The 20164-nt window shown below is 42.2% G+C and overlaps 1 protein-coding gene across 2 annotated transcripts in view; it reads left to right on the top strand.

Annotated features, from left to right (window-relative positions):
- Window positions 1–270: 270 nt before the first annotated feature.
- The window catches only part of TGFB2 (transforming growth factor beta 2), an 80454-nt gene continuing 60560 nt past the window's right edge, over window positions 271–20164 (top strand). Inside the window, exons 1-2 of one of the 2 annotated variants that reach the window (XM_063114795.1) lie at window positions 271–634; window positions 14930–15013. In XM_063114795.1, the coding sequence (XP_062970865.1) occupies window positions 289–634; window positions 14930–15013 (430 nt within the window). In that variant the 5' untranslated portion in view covers window positions 271–288. The remainder of the gene's footprint in view (window positions 635–14929; window positions 15014–20164) is intronic. The other variant, XM_063114794.1, reaches the window with a different exon arrangement.

The raw sequence follows: 20164 nt of genomic DNA, 5'->3' as shown, positions 1-20164 counted from the left end.
TCCCCAAAGTCAGGGTTCCCCCTGCCCATCCCGTATTAATATTTCCACTTTGGGAACTACTTGCATTTTCTTTTTAAAGGAATTCAAGAAAGATATATTTTTCTATTGGGCACTGACTCTCGACTGTTTGCAAAAGTTTCGTATTAAATACAAACAACTCTACCTGATCTGTGCTTTGAGAATTGTTGGTTTCTTTCTTTCTTTTTTTTTTTTTTTACTTAAAAAAAACAAAAACAAAAAACCCAAACTATAACAACAAAAAAACCCTTCCCTCCCCCTTTTTAAAAAATGCACTGCTGTGTGCTGAGCGCTTTTCTGTTCCTGCATCTGGTCACGGTCGCGCTCAGCCTGTCTACTTGCAGCACACTTGATATGGACCAGTTCATGCGCAAGAGGATAGAGGCGATCCGCGGGCAGATCCTGAGCAAGCTGAAGCTCACCAGTCCCCCAGAAGACTACCCTGAGCCCGAGGAAGTCCCCCCGGAGGTGATTTCCATCTACAACAGCACCAGGGACTTGCTCCAGGAGAAGGCGAGCCGGAGGGCGGCCGCCTGCGAGCGCGAGAGGAGCGACGAGGAGTACTACGCCAAGGAGGTTTACAAAATAGACATGCCGCCCTTCTTCCCCTCGGAAAGTAAGTACTGCTCTTTGCTTCCGTCCCCGAGGTTAGCACTGCCCCGAGCTCTCCGAACCGCAGCAGCTGCAGCGATCGCCTTCCCTCTCCGCCCCCCCCCCCCGCCCCGAACGCTCTTTCCCCGCTCGCCCTTCGCCCCATCCACCTCCTCTCCCATCGTGCGCTCGAGACAGTTAGGCTTGAAAAGGTTAACTCTCTACTTTATTTTCTCCATCTGTCCCTGCCCCCCACGCTCAGTCCGTTCTAAGGCGTTATTCTCTTTTTCTCTTCCCTGAGATACTCTACTCTGCCACCAGCTAGGAGTCAGCCCTCGTCTGTCAAACTAGAGGCGCTCCCTGGGGCAGAGTTAAACTGGGAAATCTTGGTAGGTTTGTTTTCTTTGCTCCGATTGGCGTGAAATTCGCCGACCTGGTGCACGAAGGGTTAAAAAAAATAGTGGCTTAAAACTAGCCTGTCCGGAAGGCGCCCCCTTTCCGTGCCGAACTCTCAGCTGGTTCCCCAAGCCTTCTCTATTGTCTCTAACTCCCCCCCAAATGTCATCATCGCCAAGACAAAACCCGATTTGGAGACCCGTGGAAAAACCTACCTCGAAACCCTTAATCCTTGATGTATCTGTTCCCAACCCTAGGTGTTTCCACTCCCCAGAAGCAAAATCTTGTAACCACGTCCCCTTTTGACTTCACCTGAACTGGTGGAAAGGACACCTTCGTTTCTGACTATTTAAAAAGGCTTTACTTCACATTACTTTTCAGAATTCATCCAAACCTGCCTTCTTAAAATCATCGGCGTTAAGCAGATCATTTTTCTTATGAGTTTATCATTGAACTTTTTCAACCTTGAGGACTGTGCTCTGCCCTTTCATAGGCTTCCTGCAGTTACTTCTTCGAGATGCATTCCTAAATCAGATAGAGTAAAAGTAGCTTTTTTTTTTTTAATTGGCTTCTCTGAGAACTGTCCTCAAAAACCAGTTGGCAGACAGTAGCCATGGGAGTGAAATGATTTACTGTGGAGCTCTTTGTGAGAAAAGGATGACAGTTAGCTTAGCATTATTTCAGAGTTTTTAAAACAACCAGAAGCAGTATCCACTGATACCTCCTGAGAGGGTTAAATACCAGGAAGAAGAAGAAAAAGGGGAAAAAAAAAAAATTCAACATTTGCGTATTCCAAATCTCAAGTCGTAAACTTTTCATTGGTTGCCCATTTCTCTCCTCCCCTTCCCATGTCCTATATACTTGCTGGCTGCCTTTGCAAAGTCTCTGTGTCTTGCCTAAGTAGATAATACAGCCATCTTGGTAATTTTATCCTAGAGGTTCTAATTTCAGGATGGTGCTTTTCTTTTTCAATATTTATTTTTAGCTGGACAAGTCCTAGCAATGTGACTTGCCATGTCTTGTACTTGATGGTCTCAAAATGTCAGCCGTGTATCTAACCCCAGTCTTTCTGGCGACCTTTCTTTTGCTGCAGCTTCTCCTCTTCTCGTTCAATAGCAAAACAGATGCAGGGAATCCTGGCAAGCAGGATGATTTTATTATTGCAATTATGGCACTATCTACAATAGCGGTGATAAATACACCCCACCCTAGTTATTCCCCTCCGGAAGTAAAGCTTTCTATCTGGGGTGGAGCCAAGAAGATATTAGGAAAGAAAGTTCATTGTAATTAGTCCAAAACCATTGAGACGGAGCAAGGAGTCGTGTCAGTTTGCTTTCTCTAGCACGTGCATAAGTTCTACTGGTAATTTGGGCAGACAGGCAAGTACGTTATGCAGAACCTGAATAACTCATCCTTCAATGTTTACATGCAAAACCTCTAATACACTGCCAGCACTTCAATAACACAGAGAGGAGGTCTGACCTCATTACTACATAGGTGCGGAGAGAGCAAAAGGGCCTTAATTCTTTGTCCGCTCAAGCACACTTCAGTCTAAAGAGCTGAGATGGTCCAACCCCGGATTGTGGTCATCAACAAATTGGAAAAATTCCCAGATTATTAGTAGGATTTTAGAGTATGGCATCTAAGATCAGTGTGTGGATTCTCCTCTGCATTCCACCCCCAGCCACCTAAATTAAAACCTCTGAAAAATTCAGGATAAAAAAAAAATATGCTATTAGTTTTCATACAAAGAAAACAGGTTTCTTAAAGTATGGAAGTTTAGGAGCAAAAAGCCATATTAATAGCAGATTTGATACTACTATGCAAGGACTGTGGATAATTTTATAGAAAGTAGGTTAACTGATTTTCCAGCACTTTCTAGTTATACTGGAATATGGTGAAATTTTCCAAAAAAAAAAAAAGGAAGAAAAGAAAAAACCACTCCACCATGTTTTTAAAAAGCAGATTGAAAGTACAGCATTAGCTTATATACCAGCTTTCCCTCTTTAGGGCTTTTCTGCCTAACTTTTAACTTGGCTGTCACTGAAGTGGCTGTGGGGAGGGAGTGTGCCTTGTCATTTCTTGCAGTGAATCTGGCAAGGGTCATAAGCCCCAGAGATGAAGGCATGGGAAAGATCACTGGTCCATTTTTTACTACCAGCTTATTAGTGTTCAGGGAGTGACTTCAGCTCAAGTATTACAAATATGCTCTAATTATACTCAATGAGCTATATGTTATTACAGATTGCTGATAGCCCTTTGTGGGATATTTTATAAAGTTCAGACTAAATATTTTTAGCAATGTGGAGATTTAAAAGTAAAAATATAAGAGATATTGTATATGCCCTCAGGCATATTTTGTCTTAAATATTATCCTTGGCCAAATGTGCTATATAAATACGGTAAATATGAATAGAATTGGCCAGGTGCCAATCTCCTGGGAAGAATTTTAGTCAAGAATGTATTTATGGGATATAAATAATACTGTGTCAACATTTAAAGAAGGAGTCTGATTAGTTTTGAATTTATTCATATTGATCTTTTCACATGCTGTTAGTTTAAGGCTCAAAGTGGAGTTATGCAAAGGTTTCGTTATAGTTTGCCCAGTGGGAATTAGTGGACGTCTAGTAGTTTGACAATCCATTTGAAGTTCAAGGCACATCTATTCAAAAAACACTGTACACTGCACAAAGTTTCAGAAATTTAGAAAAAGCAATTCTGTAAAATGCAAGAAGAATCCAAATTGACAGGTAAAATCTGGAGAGGCTTGGTCAATCAAAAAAAAGGAAGGGGCAAAACAGTTTGGTTTTTTTTTTTCCCCCTCTCCCTTTTTCATTGTAATGAGCCAGGCACATGTTGTGGTTCTAACCATGGTAATTTTGTACCCCCACCCCTGCTGAAATATTTGGCAATGTCTGGAGACATTTTTGGCTGACTTGACTGCTGATGGAGGGGTGCTGCTGATATTTCATGGGTAGAAGCTGGGAATGTTTCTGACCATCCTGTGAAGCACAGGACAGGTGCCCCCTGCCCCTCCATACACTAAATAATTATCCAGCCCAAATTGTTAATAATGCCCAAATTGAGAAGCCCTGGAATTTATTTTGAGTTACTGAATTCTGCTAGTAGTACCATTTAAAAAGTAATTACAAAAAATAAAATGTCTTTATGATCAAAGGATATTAAAAAAAGAGTATTGATTAGAAGGATCATCAGAAAGTTATCTTAATTAAATGGAATATAGGTTAGACCATTCTGTATGGAATATACTTTATTATTGTGATCTTAAAACACCTAAATTAGAGGCATCAAAACTTCCCATTTATTTAGCCTAAGAAATGGTGTTGACCCACCCATTAATAGCCTCAGTCATCAGCAGTGTGACATTAGTCAGAACAGAGAGAAAAGAAGTGAGGAATTATCTTGGATTTTCCTTGCAAGGAAAGTAAGCAGTTTGTGCTAATGAAGAGTGAAATCTCCAACCTAGATGACTGAAGAAAGTATAAATAATCATGTTGGTTTACTCTATCATATTGAATTAGATAAACTAAAATATACAGCCTGAAAAATCACAATGAGGTTTTCTTTGTAAATGTTTCACAAAATGTTAAACATTTAATACCAAGCAATCTCCATTTATATCTCCTCTGTAATTTTCCAAGTGAAATTGTGGAATGTAGAATGAATACCAATGACACTATGGTTTTGGGGAATGTGACTTGGCATTCTATTCATGAATAGAATGGTCTATTGGCCAATTGCCCAATGAAGGAAAATATTAGCAATTGCTGGAATACAGTAGTATTTTTGCTTTATTTTATTTTTTAAGACTCTCTGTGTGTTTGTATGTGGGTGTGTGAGAGAGACAGAGAGAGAGAGGAAGAGATCAGTCAGACTTGAACCCCTTGACTTCTAGAATGGGTGAGTTATTAATACACAGCAGACCGAACTTGAATTACCCCCTTTATATTGCATCATGGCTTGTACTAACCCTAGTGCGTATTTGTGGTTACATTTAAGTTAAACTGCATTTCCCTTCTTCAGGATTTCTTCTTTTTAATTTTTCAAAGACTAGAAAAAAACCCTCAAAGAAATACACTGTTTATAACTGAGACAGTTGGGTAGTCTTTTTTGCCATGTGAGGCCATCCCGAGGAGACCTGGTGATGGAGGCTGGGCTTTGCAATTCTTGAGGGGCAGGTGGGGACCACTTGACCTCACAAAAGGAACAGGGGGAGCCCTTGGTGTCTCCACAGCGACCCCTGTATGGTCTACTCAAAGAGCTGCACTTTTTGAATTATGACTGATCCTTGGTGAAAAGACGCTGATGTAATCTAGTTGCAGCATCTTTCATATAAAGATATGAAACAATGACAGATTATTTTTCCTAGAGGAAACTGAGATGTGAAAAAAGGGCTAATGACTCACTGTTGAACCCACATCAAATCTGGGTTAGAAATGAGGAGGTCACTGATGCCTAGGCCTTTGCCCAGAGATTACAACACAATTTAGCCTGCATTTTTAGAAGGTTCTGGAAGATATGAGGAGCCTAGTCCTGGGAGAAATGTGCAGGTCCACCACTGGGGTGCGACTCTGGCCTGACTCCTCCCTGTCCTACGCCCCTCCCCTCTCCCCCCACTCCTCCCCCTCCCCCATAGGTTCAGCAGTCAGGTGGACAGCCAGCAAGAGACTGCATGGAAGAGCTCTGAAAAGAGCCCCTTGGGCTGTCATGACGCCGCATTTCCGGTACTGACGGATCCTGGAGAGAGGGTTTGGGCTTGCCAGATGTGCTTACTCTGCTCGGGCAGCCCTTCTGCTGAAGGGTGTATTCCACTTTGCAGATTCCCAACAGCTTGATGAAATGTGGCTCTGGCCGAGATAAACAAATGTTTCCATTGACATTTCGAAAGCATATGATGTGCTTTTTTTTTTTTTTTTTTAAAATAATTTTTAAACAAAGACAGTTTTTTAACCTAGGAATCCAGTGTTCTCCAGGTATTTTATTTTAAATTTAATAACATGTTAGGGATTCTTTGATGAGTTTGTTTAGACTGAGAAGTTTGCTTCCGTCATTTGTGTAGAAGAAATGTGCATCATGCTACAACCACAAGCTGCTTTTGGTTGTTGTTTGTTTCTTTTCTGAACTCTGATATTCAGAAGTGGGTGTTTAACTGAACTTCACTCTTACCACCACCTTCCTTCTGAGGTTGGCTTGGTGGCCTCGACTCAGAATAAAACTCCCCCTTGATTTCTTCTCCACAGTCTCCAAATTGCCTCTTGTCCTTCCCCATGAGGGAATATCTGCATGGATGCTGGTCGGATGCTCACCCATCATGTCCCCGTTAGGTACTCTGCTGAGTTTGTGGGAGACCAGCTCAATGCTTAACTAGGCCTCAGTTTTTTCACTTGTAAAGATGAGGAAAATAACACCTGCTTTCTAGGAATGTGTGAGGAAGCACCTAGTGCATCTTCTCCTGGCACTTAGTAGGCCTTCTTTGCCTGGCAGCTATTATTTACTGATTCTCAAACACCATTGACTTTAAGATGAACCATTGTTTTATGTGCCTCTAAGAAAGAAATATCACTTCAATGAACTCTAATGTGTTATTGGTTATAAGAGAGAATCTGCATTTTAGAGATACTGAAATGTGATGAAATTGATGCCCCGGGAGCCACTTCCACTAGCCTGGCATGTCTTGGGACCTCCATCTCATTCTTTACTTGTCATCTGTTACCCTTGCTCACTTAGATTGTTCCTTAGGTGGCCTTTCCCACATAGGGGCAGGTATGGGGTGAAGCTGGGAACAGAGAATGGCAGGGCTGGTAATCCACCATGTCTGGCACTGTCTAGCCCTCATGTGAGAGGGCCCTGAGAATTTAGGCTTCCTTAGGTTCAGCTTTCTTCGATGACATCCAAGACATTTCAAGGTTTGGCCCCTTCTCCTTGCTCAGCCTCTCCTCTCACTAAATCCCTGCATGAAAACCACACTCCAGCCACATCTCCCTCTTTGCCTTTACCTAAATGGGCCATTTATTTCCACACTTCTGAGCCTTTGTTTTATGCTGTTTCTTCCACTTAAAAATCTATCTTTTAACACCTTCAAAAATCCTTCTAGGCTTCGTCAGATGTCACCTCCTTAGGAAACTTCTCTGATTTTCCTAGTCATGGTTAATTGACACTCTCTGTGCACTCTGTACACTGATGTTTCTTTCTCTTTCTGTTCTCTTTTGCTGCTGTGAGACCTGGCCATGTTCCGGGCTGTCATCTCCCTCGCTTTGTAAACTTCCACAGAACAGGAGCTGAGCCTTATTCATCTACATTCTTTCAGAATCTACTACATTGTGTTGGCTCCGTTTATGTTTGACAAACAAATGAGCATTCCCTTTAGAAAGTAAGATCCAACCTCCAGAAGAAGGATCTGTGAGTTCAAGGAGGCCATGACCAGGAGACGTGGAGAGATGAAATCTCCTCCCCTTCGTATCAGGGAAAACGTGCCTGGTGGATCCCATCACAGGGCTTCTCATAAACATACATTTTCTCTTTCCAGTTTTTTGGATAATAATGAAAATGATGGTGACGATGATGATGAGGAGGAAAGGCGTAGTTTTAAATATTTTACATGTATGTGCTTGTTCAATCCTCACAAGCAAGCCTATGAGTTCAGTAGTAGTGTTTTCCCTTTGACATCTGAGGACATGGAGGTAGCTGTTTCTACCCATGCTATCTTACTGAAATGAAGCTTTCAGTCACCACAGACAATAGAAGCCCTAAAACAGAGCCCAGGAAATGGAAAGATGACTTTTCTTGCCCTCTTGGAAAATGATGTCATCCAGGAGTGAGTGGTGACTCTCCTCTCCTAGAATTACATTTACAGGCCAGCTGGTTAGTTCAGTTGGTTAGAGCATGGTGTTATAACACCAAGGTCCAAGGTTCGGGTCCCCTGCCTGCCACCAAATAAATAAATGCATAAATAATTACATTCACAAGCTCTGAATTCTTCCCCTAGACAAGGCGATATACCTCTGAGCTCTGAGGCCTTGCACACAAGCTTGGGTCTTTTCTTGCCTCGAGTGACTCCAGTGTTTACCTCTGCACTTGGTTGCTGTAACGATTGTGATCAATCAGGCTCTTCACCTGGTTTGGGTCTTCATCTGCAACCACTTTCCTCACAAAAGTTTTGAAAAGTTGATTGGTGGGCATTCCCTTCGTCTCTTGCAGAGAGTCAGTTCGTTTGGATAGGCAGGATGGGGTCACACAAGGAGTGTGGACTTTGGAGCCAGACGATCCAATAAGTAAAGGAAGGATAACAAAGAAGGGAAATAAACTACACCAAAGGAATCTCAGAGGCTGAAGGGAAGCGGTAGCAGCAAAGACAAGAAGTTCTACTCCAGCCCCTGGCAATTGGTAAAAAGTGGCCTGTTTCAGTTAGCAACTTGGCTCTCTCAGTGTGAGTTACTAAAACTGCCTCGTTGGCATTTAAGTTGCTTCCTACTGAAGTCAGATCTTGACTCTGCCATTTTCGGCTTTGTGGCCAGGTTTGAAGCCCCTTCACTCAACCTGGCCCCAGTTTCTTCTCTCGTAAAGAAGAAGAAAATAACACCTCCTGCCTAGGGTTGTGAAGGATCGACAGTGACCTGTGAAGAAGCACCTAGTGCGGCTGGTCTGGCACTTAGTAGGCCTTCTTTGACGGGCAGCTACTATTCATTGAATCTCAAACACCACTGACTTTAAGATGAACCATTATTTTATGTGCCTCTAGGAAAGAAATATCACTGCCAATTAACTACAACATGTCATTAATTATGAGTGAGAATCTGTATTTTAGAGATACTAAAAGGTGAAAAATATGTAGAATCAGTGAAGTCATCTAAACGTTCGTGGAATGAGAGAAGAGTAGTCTGTGTGCACATAGCAGAGTGCTGTGCTGGCAGCACAGGGGAAATACAATCAAGCAGAGGTGCGACATCCGCCCTAGAAAGCCTCTCTATTTAGCAGATGACAGGAACCTCCTGCGGTAATACCCACCTCTGGAACCCAGAGCGGGAGGTTCATGTCATATACTGCTCCCAGCCAGAAAGTGTTGGAAATCAAAAATTCTCAATTTTGATTTACTTTTTGATGTCTCAAGATGTTACCAATTGTTTCAAAGGGTATATAAATTTTTAGGGGAAAAAATGTTTAACTATTTTTTAATTTCTTCAAATGTGCATAGGAATCACATAGTAGTTGCCTTTCTGTGTCACAAAGTCTGAATTGAAACAAAGGACAGAGGGGATGTTGTGTTTGAAAGGTGAATATGCAGAAGGGCTTCTGTGTAATGTGCTTCTGGGCCTGGGTCCACCCGTCCTCGCAGGTGCTCTGTCTCTCATGGCCTTCCCTGGTGACAGTCTCTGTTGAGAGAAGAGCCAGGATGTTTGGCCTCAAGGCTAAGCCAGGTCAGGCAGCCATGGTTAGACTCGGGAGGACCTCCTTTCACCCCCATAACCCCATAAAGAGGCCACAGCAGCCTCTTTGCTGTCAAGTGATTCATTTTAAAAAGGGCTTTAGTAACTGAATGACATTAGGAAGCAGAAGTCTCAAAGAGGAAGCTGGATGAGAGGAAGGGGAGGGGCTGGTCAGTAGTCAGCACAATGTGTTTGGGGAGAAATGGAAACTGGTGGTGGCTTCAAAGAGGAAAGGCCACACTAAGGCCTTGGATAGTTGTGAGCGGTCCAAGGTGGTGTCTCAGTGAATTGGCATCCTGGCTTTCCTGGGGAAACCCAGTGACTCCTGGTACTTCATGGCTGTCCAAGAGGAATTGAGTTTACTGGGTTTAGTGTCTGTTGGAAGGAGGGAGATCCTTATGGTGCAGAGAAAGCGCTTCTCTGAGGACCCTGTCCATCCCCTCGTTCTCTCCAATGAGCACTTGGGTTTGTTACTGCCTGATAAGTCAGAAATGCTTGACATATATGTTCCTTTAACCACAATGACTCGAGGAACTTAAGGCAAATAGAAAATGCTTTCTGGATGTTGTGAAGCCCAAACTTTCTGAAAATAGTTTGAATGCATTTCCAGCTCTCCACAGGCAGCTGTTTTCTCTCACCCTAGGTCCGCACATCTCTGCACACAGGGAGAGCACCCTTCCTAGCCACCTACTTGTGGGTAGTTATTAAACAGGTTATTCCTGAAGAAGAGACACTGTTTCTGAAAGAAAAGGCATGGAGCAGTTATTTGAGAATAAGACTGCTTTTTTGGAGTTGTTGTCTATTTCAGGAAATACTGTAGCATCTCTCTGATCTCATGAAAGAAAAATAAAAATGTTGTGACTTAGACTTGGCTCTGTTCACTTGACTTTTCCTGTCTAACCCACAGCATGCTGACAAACACCATATCTGTCTTGACAAGCTAGTTTGCAAATAACCATTCATTCGTAACTTTAGGCAGTTGTAAGAACCCTTACTGTCACTTCATCTTGTGAACAAGAATGCAAAGTCTGGTTTTGAGAAAGACACATGAAATGACCACAAGTCCACTGGTCTTTGCAAGTCTCTATCTGAAAGAGATTATTGTATACTTTTTAGTGGATTTAATGACCACTAAAATAGTTATTGTTGCCAAAACATAAATGGGAATTTTCTGGAAGATATAATTTAATTTTTAAATTTTGGATTTATGTCAGTGTTCGTAATTTCAATGCTGCTTAGACCGAGTCTGTCAGGGATTGTTCTGTCTTCACCAGATGTAGCAATAATTTTGTCATTTCCTCCATTTGTGGGCTTCTTTTTTATATGGTCATTTATTTTCCTATCCATTGGCTTAATCTCATCTTCACTTCTGTTTGACGTCTTAATGGCAATGTGACTGAAGTTGTTCCTACTTGCTTTATAATGAACACTTGTAATTAAGCTGCTGGCTTGGAAAGTCCAAAAACTCATGGATGACTTATTCAGACTCTAATTTAAATGGAGAAAAAAGACTATCCACAGACTGAGGACATTTCTTTGCAGAGGATGGTAATTTGGTCAAGGGACTATGCCCTTGGAACTCTGTAGGGGCTTTCTGTGGGCAAATGTTTCAAGTTCCAAGTTCATCGCTTGGCATTTTTGGCTCTGGAGGTTAAGAAGAGGAAGACAGAGGAAGGAGTACTCCAGAGCTCCTGACTTTTACCTGGAGGTAGCTGGGCAGAACCAAAGCTGAGTTATACCATCACCTCAGGTTCTGAAGCAGCGGGTCCCACCTTTAGATGAGTCTGTTGATGAACACCACTTCCCCGAGCTGCTGGTATCTGTTCCCACTCTGTTTCGTATCTGAGACATCTTGAGGTGTTTTTAAAATTCATATTGATTTGAATAGTGATTTAGTCACATTTGCACCTCTCTGTAGTAGCAAGCCTGAGGTTGTAAGTGCGTTAACTAAAGTCACTGGTCCATGAACTGCATCGTAAACTGCCACTGTTACACCTACTAAACTCATGCTTTTCTCCTCCGTACAATGTGACTGATGCTAGTTTGTCTTGGAGAGAGATATATTCCAGAAGAATTCCACTGCCAGAACATATCATCATCAATAATGAAACTATGTGTGTAGAGTCACGTCTAATTTCATGAAGTCTTTGTCACAAGTACTCAGATTCTAGAAAGAGGGTCTTGATCCAAGCTGACTCCAAATCATTATACATTTGGGTCAGTTTGCCCTTTCTCAGTAACATTTGCTGGGAATTCTCTGAGAAGAATAGAAACTCATTGTAGTTTATTGTTGGGGGAATGACAGTACCCCCATATAGAATTACTATAATTACAAGAGTGATATATGTTTGTGTGGAGGGGTTGGAGGGATGGGGGAGCTGACTGGACATAGAGTTTAGCTGAACATTTTTAATCACATCTAATTTTGTTTAAGATATAATTGCAGCAAGAATGGCTTTGTCTTTTTCTTACAGACACTTTCACACTACACAAAACCACCACTTACTCAGAACAAACTCTTATGAGCGGATACTTTTTCTTTGATCCACCTGGTTGGATTGTTTTGAGGTCCAATGAAGTTTGGTAAAAGGCCTTTTTAACCTATAAATTGTAAAGACCTTTAATGGTAGTTCTCAAATTTTACCATGCCAAAAAATCACCTGTAGAGCTTATTATAATTGCAGATTCCCAAGCCTTTGTGCCCTAGCCTACATCTTGGGGAGAAGGCCAGGTGATTCTCATGCAGGTAGTTCAGAACACATTCTGAAAACACTGTGTATTTTTGTTTTGTTTTGTTGCTGTATCTCTTAGCTGTGTCATCACAGGTAAAAATGAACTTTTATAGTTCACTTCATAGTTCTTTAGTTATTTTGTAAGTTACCCATGTAAAATCTGAATTTTTGGACTGTTTCTGTTTGATGACTTGTATGACCCATAGTCCCTCATTATCAATTTGTGAGTGTCCAAGTTCTTCTATTTTTTTTTTTTTTTTTTTTGGTAGAAAAAATCCCATAGACTACTGCTTGGAGTTCTTAAATAATACAGCGTGCATCATGAGTCTTGATAAGGTGTAAGGGAAGAATGAATGAGGGGCATGTCACTCAGGAAATCAGAAAGTAAAAGCACAAAGGTTTTATTTTATTTATTTTATTTTATTTTAAGTTCTTCTAAAAAGTACTGTGTCTCTAAGACTATAAATGTCTCAGATTTTCATAGGGCTTTACCTTTTACAAAACATTTTCACACATATCCAAAGCTTCACTGATCTAAAAAAAGGTGTTTTCATACTGCAGTTTACTTCAGTCATGTAGATTATTGAAAATTGATTATTTAAAAGCTAAAGATTGTTTTCTGTGGCCTGAATAATCCCTATTAGCATTCTTATATCTACATCCAATTCATAGCCTTAATGTCTAAGATACCAGATCAGCACCAGAATTCGTCCTTTGGCCCGTCTTCAAAACAAAAAAAGCAAAAAAGAAAGAAAGGAAAGAAATGAAAGGATTATAATATTGCATCTTTATAGCAGAGTGAAAGTAAACCAAAGGTGCATACTTGAGGACTGCATGCTGAAAATTGCAAAAGACGATACTTACCTCGCCATGTTCCCACACAGACTTCCTTGTGACCTGGGTGACCTAGGGCAATTTCAAGGATCTGAATCCCATTAATTGTCCCTTTTCTGCACCACGGCATGCACTGGCCTGAAGAAGGTGCTGTTTCCCAGGAAAAGGACTTAAGTCCCCCCAAGAAATGCACAGGGCCATAGCTCGAAGAAAAGGCATTCTAATAAAGCGACTTGCTCTGCGTGTTCTGCCTTTCTTTGGTTATGTTCTTTGCGCGTTTTCTTTAAGACAACTTTCAGCATCTCTTTTTAAAGGTCAGGTATGGATGAGAAAATGTTGTTTGAACTTGCTAATCTTGTGACAAACAGTTTACACCCAGGGTAGCTTCCTGTCTTTGCTGACTGGTTATTCGAGGGAATTTTCTCCCTGTAAGACTGTGGAGAAGGCCCTAAAAATAAACAACATGGTTGCTTATTGGTGGTAACACATGTGAGCAGATGTCAGCTGGAAGCAGCATATGGCTGCAACATGACTGCAGCCTGCGCTCACAGAAGCTGGGCCACTGGGCCTCTATGTTCTGTGCCACACTGGCCACACAGAGCCCTAGATCTCAGTTAAAGGGTGGTGTGATCCACACGTGTGAAAATCTGTCACTGGGATCTTGTTAACGAGCTAAATGTTGGAGACGGTAAGTTACAGGGTATGGGAATGGCCTTTGTCATCCATTCTAAAACTGAGCAATGAGAGGAGCTAATCCAGCAAAAAAGTTGAGAGAGGAGCCCATAAGGTCTTTGTCTGTTGTCAAAAGTTTTCAAGTCAGGTCTAAATAGTGGCCATGTTACTTCTAGAAGACATGCCCTACATGTATAGAAGGTGCATAGATTCTAAGACTATGTAAGGAGCCTGGAAAGAATTACATTTCATCCAGGCCTAGAAGGGCTTCTTTTATCACAAAAGTTAAATAACTAATATAATTGCATTCCTTGATCACCTTTTATTTCTCAGTCTCTTTTAAGTATATCATCTCATTTCAATTTTATAAAAACCCTCAGGGATAGCATGACATCTGCCTCAGCATATACACACAGAGGCATGGGTAAATTCAGGGGCTATCCAAAGATTCACAAGAAATCAGTGACAGGACAGGGGTTTTAATCCACATTTTCTCATGCAAAAATTCCATATTTATTGACCCTACCACAGATAGGAAAGGCTTGAACACTTAGCAATGTTTTCTCTCCTATTGGAGGTATTTTTTGGTGTATTTTCTTTTCTAAAAATGTGGTGGGCAATATAGAACTCTGGTTGCTGTTACTTTAAAGAAAATAAAGTTCAAAATTTCTGGATGTAATAACTATCAAGAAAGATACGTTTAACGCATTTCAAAGAGCTCTAGCTTTTTAAACTGTAGCCCCAAACCAATATACACTTGTACTTTTGACTCATTCAAAAAGGAGTTCACATGTGGGTTAGAAATGATGACAGGTGGTTTTAAGAATACTGAAATCTATGCCAGCCAAACGAAAAACAAAGTTTTATTCTTAATAGGTAGGCTGTCTTTTGTCAAAGGAGGTCAAAGCCCTTCTTATCCATTTTTAATATAAGTCAAGGTATTTATTTTACTACAGTATATAAATTGTACACTGTTATTTTATTACTACAACATGTTAAAAGGAAAACTGAACTCAGGAGACTGATTGTGGGTTAAGGGATGCTGGAAGGTCTGGGACTAGACTCCTGACTTCTCCATCAGTCCTTAGGGTCAATCCCTGGCCCTGGGTAGCATGGACCTTATATTTGTGGGGGAATGATAACATTCAGTGAGCCCCTCATCTACTTTGAATCTTTGTATAGTTCTGTGCCAGGCATCTCCTCAGTAAAATAGCTAATGACTGTGCTTTTTAAAACTCCTAGCTGTCTGCCCAGTTGTTCCAACACCCTCTGGCTCAGTGGGCAGCTTGTGCGCCAGACAGTCTCAGGTGCTCTGTGGGTACCTTGGTGAGTACACTTGTCTGCTTTCTTCCTCGTTTGACGTAGTGATATCAAATCCATCTTTAGTATTTGTCTCCTGTGGGGAACTTGTCAGAGGCAGAATAGGATTCTGAAATGCAGCCTTGGAGCTGAGCAATCACAAAGGTGCTGAAATTTTCTCATCAGAGTTTACATGAGAAAAACTGCATAGCTTTGAAGTAATGCAATGATTTGCTTGCAGTATTTGAAAGAATGACTTGTGGGTATGAGATATGTGTGCAGGGTCACAGAGGCATTTGAAGTACTGATCTCCTGACCCTCCTGGAGGTTACAGTCTGGAGAATTGAACAGTATGGGCTGAATGTCAGGGAATGTCTCATTTTTATATCTTATTTGTATCTATGTTCTTATTCCTGACACATAGCAGGTGCTCAGTTAATGTTTCTTGCACTGAACTAAAGTGAAACAAGGAGATTTTTTCTCCTTTGACATTCTAGAGGGAAGCTTGTGGGGGAGTTTGGTTGGTGCTGTTATTTTTGACCTTTGTATTGACACGTCTGGGTTGCATGACAAAATGGATTGTTATGGGTCAGGCCCTCAGCTGACTGGACCTGGGAGATTGCCACTTGCTGAAACCGCTTAGCCCTGATGCTGAGACCAAGTGCAAGCTCCTGAGAGCCAGTGCCACATATTAGGCTAAGGGGCACCATAGCCAGAAGTCTCCACTCCTTTTTGATTTAAAACATAGATCAATTCAGCCAGCATTTATTGGATGCCTGCTGTGTTCTGGGCAGTACGTCCACAGCAAAGAATAGGACTTGATACTCGAGGAATTCAGCGGCAAAGTCATGTCTGAACCATGCTCAGGAACAAAGGAAACAGGCTCACAATCCTGGCATTAGTTCTCTACATATTTTTGAGGCCCTGAGGTTTGGATTATGTTGATTCTAAATATGGGTGGAGGTCCCAGATACGGACAGAAGAAATGTTTTTATTACCCTAGTAGAAGCCTAGTTCACTGAATATCTTATTATACAATTTACCTTGTCTAACCTTGTGTCTTATGAATCAGTATAGTTTATTTACAGTGGCCTAAACTGAGGTTTCCTCAAACAGAACTGATTCTATTGAGAATATATGTTTATTTTAGTCCAGAAAGCCTCAAAATGGCTAGAAGCTGCTACATGAATTAAAAGAGTGAAAATGTTAATCCAGGCTTTTAAAGCTCCCTTTTGTGAACCAGAATATATTTTGTTTTCAAGCTCTAAATTTTTATTTTATTTCACTATCTAAACCAAGGAGTGAAATGTCTGATTTTTTTTCTGCACCACTGACTGGCTTTTTGGAAAGAAAAGGGGAAGGGAAGGAGAGAAGGAAAAGTTATTGACTAGCCCCCATGTCCCTGGTCTTGCGACACACTGTTCTGGTCCTCCTCACATTGGTTAGTTGGCCAGGGAGGGCCAGGGTGACGATCCCCATTTTTCAGGAAATTGTGGTTTGGAGAGGTAAATACCTTGTCCTTGGTCACAGAGCTAGCCAGTGGCAGAGCCAAAGTCCGAATCCAGGTCTGGTCTGGGTGGTCTCCATCACACCACAGAGACCCCAAACATTTCCCTACTATTGCTTCCCCTTTGCAGTCCTGTCCCATTCATTTTCTAACTTTCTTCCCTATTACTTTGGATTAATTTCCTTTTCATCTTTTCCTCCCATAGTAAACAAGTTGAGGGGCCTACCCTGGTTCTTTGGGTGGTTTTTCTTCTCAGACAGTCCTGCTCACTTGGGGTTATTTTGGGTCACTTAATTGCTGTAAACTTCCCTCTTCCTTTGGTGAGAAAACACTGGAAACCCACCCTCCTCCTCAGCGAGTCTCTGGGTTATGGAAGGGGAGGTTGGGTGCAAGCTCCACGTAGATTCCCATGCAGTGGGAGACCCTTCCTCCCACCCAGCTGACAGGCCTGTGGGAAAGCCCTGGGACCCCCTTTCAGACCTTCCACGCAAGGCAGCTGAGCAGTGGGGCTCTGTGTTTTTTGTCTCTGTTCTTAGAAATAGTAATTGAGCAAAAATGTAAGTGAGCACATGCCAGAGGGCAAGCGTCCAGGGTCAGGGTGAATTTCTCCGTGCTGAGTGTGATTCTGAATACTCGTTAAGTGGAGCTGGCCTGTGCCAAGCAGCTCGAGGGCCATCCTGTCACCTTGCGTGAACCGCCTCTCCATTCCAAGGCGATGCTGGGAGCGGCTGGAGGGAGCAAGGCCTGTGGCGCCTCTGGCTTTTCTCACTCTCCAACCTGGGTGTTGTTGATAACTGCGTGTTCTGACACTGAGGATCGGACTGGCAGCTCTGATGCTTCATCAGCTTTAAGTAAAATACCCTGGGGGATGAAGCAGTTCATGCTCCTCACAGCCCACGTGGCTGCAGAATCATTTTTCTCCTTTTAAATTCATTATCCCCCATACTATTGGTTAAGAAGAGATCAGCCTGCCTAAGCGTTTTCCTAAGAAGCTGTAACAATACAGAGGATAAGCAATAGAGACAATCTCTCTATGAGGGCCTGGATTAACAGTCATGAAGGTGAACTCAATCTTTAAGTATTTACTGAGCAAGAGGCTTTTAAGTAGCTCGATTAAGATTGAAAGATGGTGTTTCTGAGAGTGTGGTCTTCATATCTCCCAGAGCATCTTATAGAATAAAGCGGGTTCCCTGGCCCTGATTCAGACCTGCCAAGTCACAACCTCTGGGGCTGGGGAGCTGGGAGCCCGTACATGTCTGACAGGCGCTGCAGGGCTTGGGCCGCTGTAGTCAGCAGCTGCTCAGGCCGCGGGCCCGCTGATGCTGCAGGTCTGTGCTCACGGTCAGCACATGGGAAGATTTGGATCCAGCGGGGCCTCTGTTCAATCAGCTGGTCCTGCAAGTGCGGATCCTGAATCCACAGTCCCTGGGGGAGTTTTTGCCCCAGGCTTTCCATTCTCCCAGGTCATGCAAATGTTGAGGTGGACCTATTATCAGTACTCACACATTCGCTACTCACTGTTTTACCCAGAGGACGACAATGAGTGTGCAGGGAGTAAATTAATCCCAGGGTGGGGGAGGGGGTGCCTAGTTTGGATGTCATGGATGAGAGAATTCCCGCCCTCAAGTGCCTTCAACTGGGCAACTGTGAACTCTGGAGTGGGAAAGGATTTTTGAAGCTAATGTTTAATGTGTGGCATATATCAGGTAATGTTTAAGTTAATGTATAATTCCCTGAGGTAGTGTTTGGTCAGAGCACTGCTGACTCCTTCATGGCCTGAATCCCATTCTGAGACATTCCGTGGGGTAAGGATCTAGCCAACGATGGAATGTAAACTCTACTATCTCAGCCAAACTCAGCCGCGGGGAACTGCAGGTTTCTCTTTCCAAATAGTGTTTTCTTTTCCAACCAGAGGTATTAGAGCAGGTGAGAATCTGACCAAGCTATTAAAAAGTAAAGTTAATGATAAATTACTTGGTATTTTCTTTGTGCAACTCTATGCTTCCTGGTATTCTGATGTTATTGTTGAACCACCCAGTATTTTGAATCCAACTATATGGTATGAATATTCTATAACTACTGTAGTTTTTTTGGCTGTTAAACTAGGGAAATATCCAGTTCCGCTATATGGTCCGCATCATTAAACAGCCCACAGAGCTATGGAATTATTAGAAGAATGACTGATAGCATTAATTTTACTTCCCAACAAGCCTTTGATGAAAAGAGAGCTCTTCATTAACTTTTAAGATAAATGTCAAATGTATGCAGAGATCGTGGGAAGACAAAGATAAGAAGAGGATGTTCTTAGGATATACTGGTTTGCTCAGACACCAATCTAGACACCAGTGATGTCATCAGTGAACGAAGAAAACAGCAAAAATCCTTGCCCTTGGGGAGCTTACATTCTGGTGGAGGAAGATAGACAATAATGAAGATTAGATAAGAATGATAGAATTTGATAGATCTTATGGCGGGGGGCAGTAGAGCTTGCTCAGGAGGATGGGGAGGTGAGTTGCAATTTTAAATAAGCTGGATAGACAACAGTTCATCAAAAGGTGGCATTTAAGCCGCCTCAAAGGAGGTCAGAGAGTCATCTGGGGCTGTCTGGGGACGAGCATTTCTACTCTTGGCATGTTCCAGGATTATCAAAAGTGTCCCAGGAGATAAAACTAGAGAGACAATGAGGCGCAGGTCATGTAGACCATCACAAGACCTGCGGCTTTTCCTCGGAATAAATAAAGAGACGGGTGGTCTTAGCCAAGGGGTCACTGTGGCTGTTTAGTTGCAAATGGACCTAGGATGGCCAAAGGAGAAGCAGGAAGTCCAGTCCAGCGAGGAGGTCTTTGTAAGCACTGGGATGGCACTTTGCAACCATGTTTCTAGGTGAAACTGACTATAATAAGAATGTCAAACAGACCTGCCTAGTGCTATTAGCAAATAGTTTGATAGGCAGGCTACAGTGCGTTCTGTATATAGAATATGTTTTTGTTTGTCTGATTGTTTTTAATTAATAATCTGGAGTTATAGGCAATTTATCCTCTTCCTTTCTGGAAAGAAGCTATCTCTGTACCCTTCTGTGTATGAAAGTAACCCCTGGGGTCTCCTGTCTTGTGCTGACAAGTGTGGAGTGGCAGCTGTTGGAGTTTGTACTTGTGTCAACTTGGTGGCCAGGGACACGTAGCACTAAGCGCACAGATGTGCACACCTTGGCCCAGGAGAGTGACAAACTACCTTTCCCCCTGTGAAGTAGAAAGTCGGACTTGGAAAGATCTTTTGATCTGTCTAGCTGTGCCTAGTGCAAGAAATAGAAGTGCCTTTGCCTAAATTTTGAAATGAAGTCATAAGCCAGGGAATTTGTAAAGCTGTCTCTCATCAGTCAAATGCATTTCTGTTGGACCGTAATCAGCTGCCTAATTCTTAAGTTTTAAACAGCAAGAGTGTACACTGGGATATTGATTATATTCCTTTATCCATTTGTAAAGAAACATCTAGTGAGTCTATTGTGTGCCAGGTGAGAGATGTAGGAACATAGCGTAGACCTTGTCCTCAGGGAGTCTACAACTTAGTGAGAAAGCAGGAAGACCAAACCAACCAAATAGAAGCAAAAAGCCAACACTGCATGGTTAATTACAGGTAAGACATTTGAGAGGCCAGAAGAAGAACTGCTTAAC

Source organism: Cynocephalus volans, chromosome 11 (assembly GCF_027409185.1).
Source record: "Cynocephalus volans isolate mCynVol1 chromosome 11, mCynVol1.pri, whole genome shotgun sequence".
NCBI classification, from domain to species: domain Eukaryota; kingdom Metazoa; phylum Chordata; class Mammalia; order Dermoptera; family Cynocephalidae; genus Cynocephalus; species Cynocephalus volans.
This window is presented reverse-complemented; position numbering and strand designations above follow the sequence as displayed.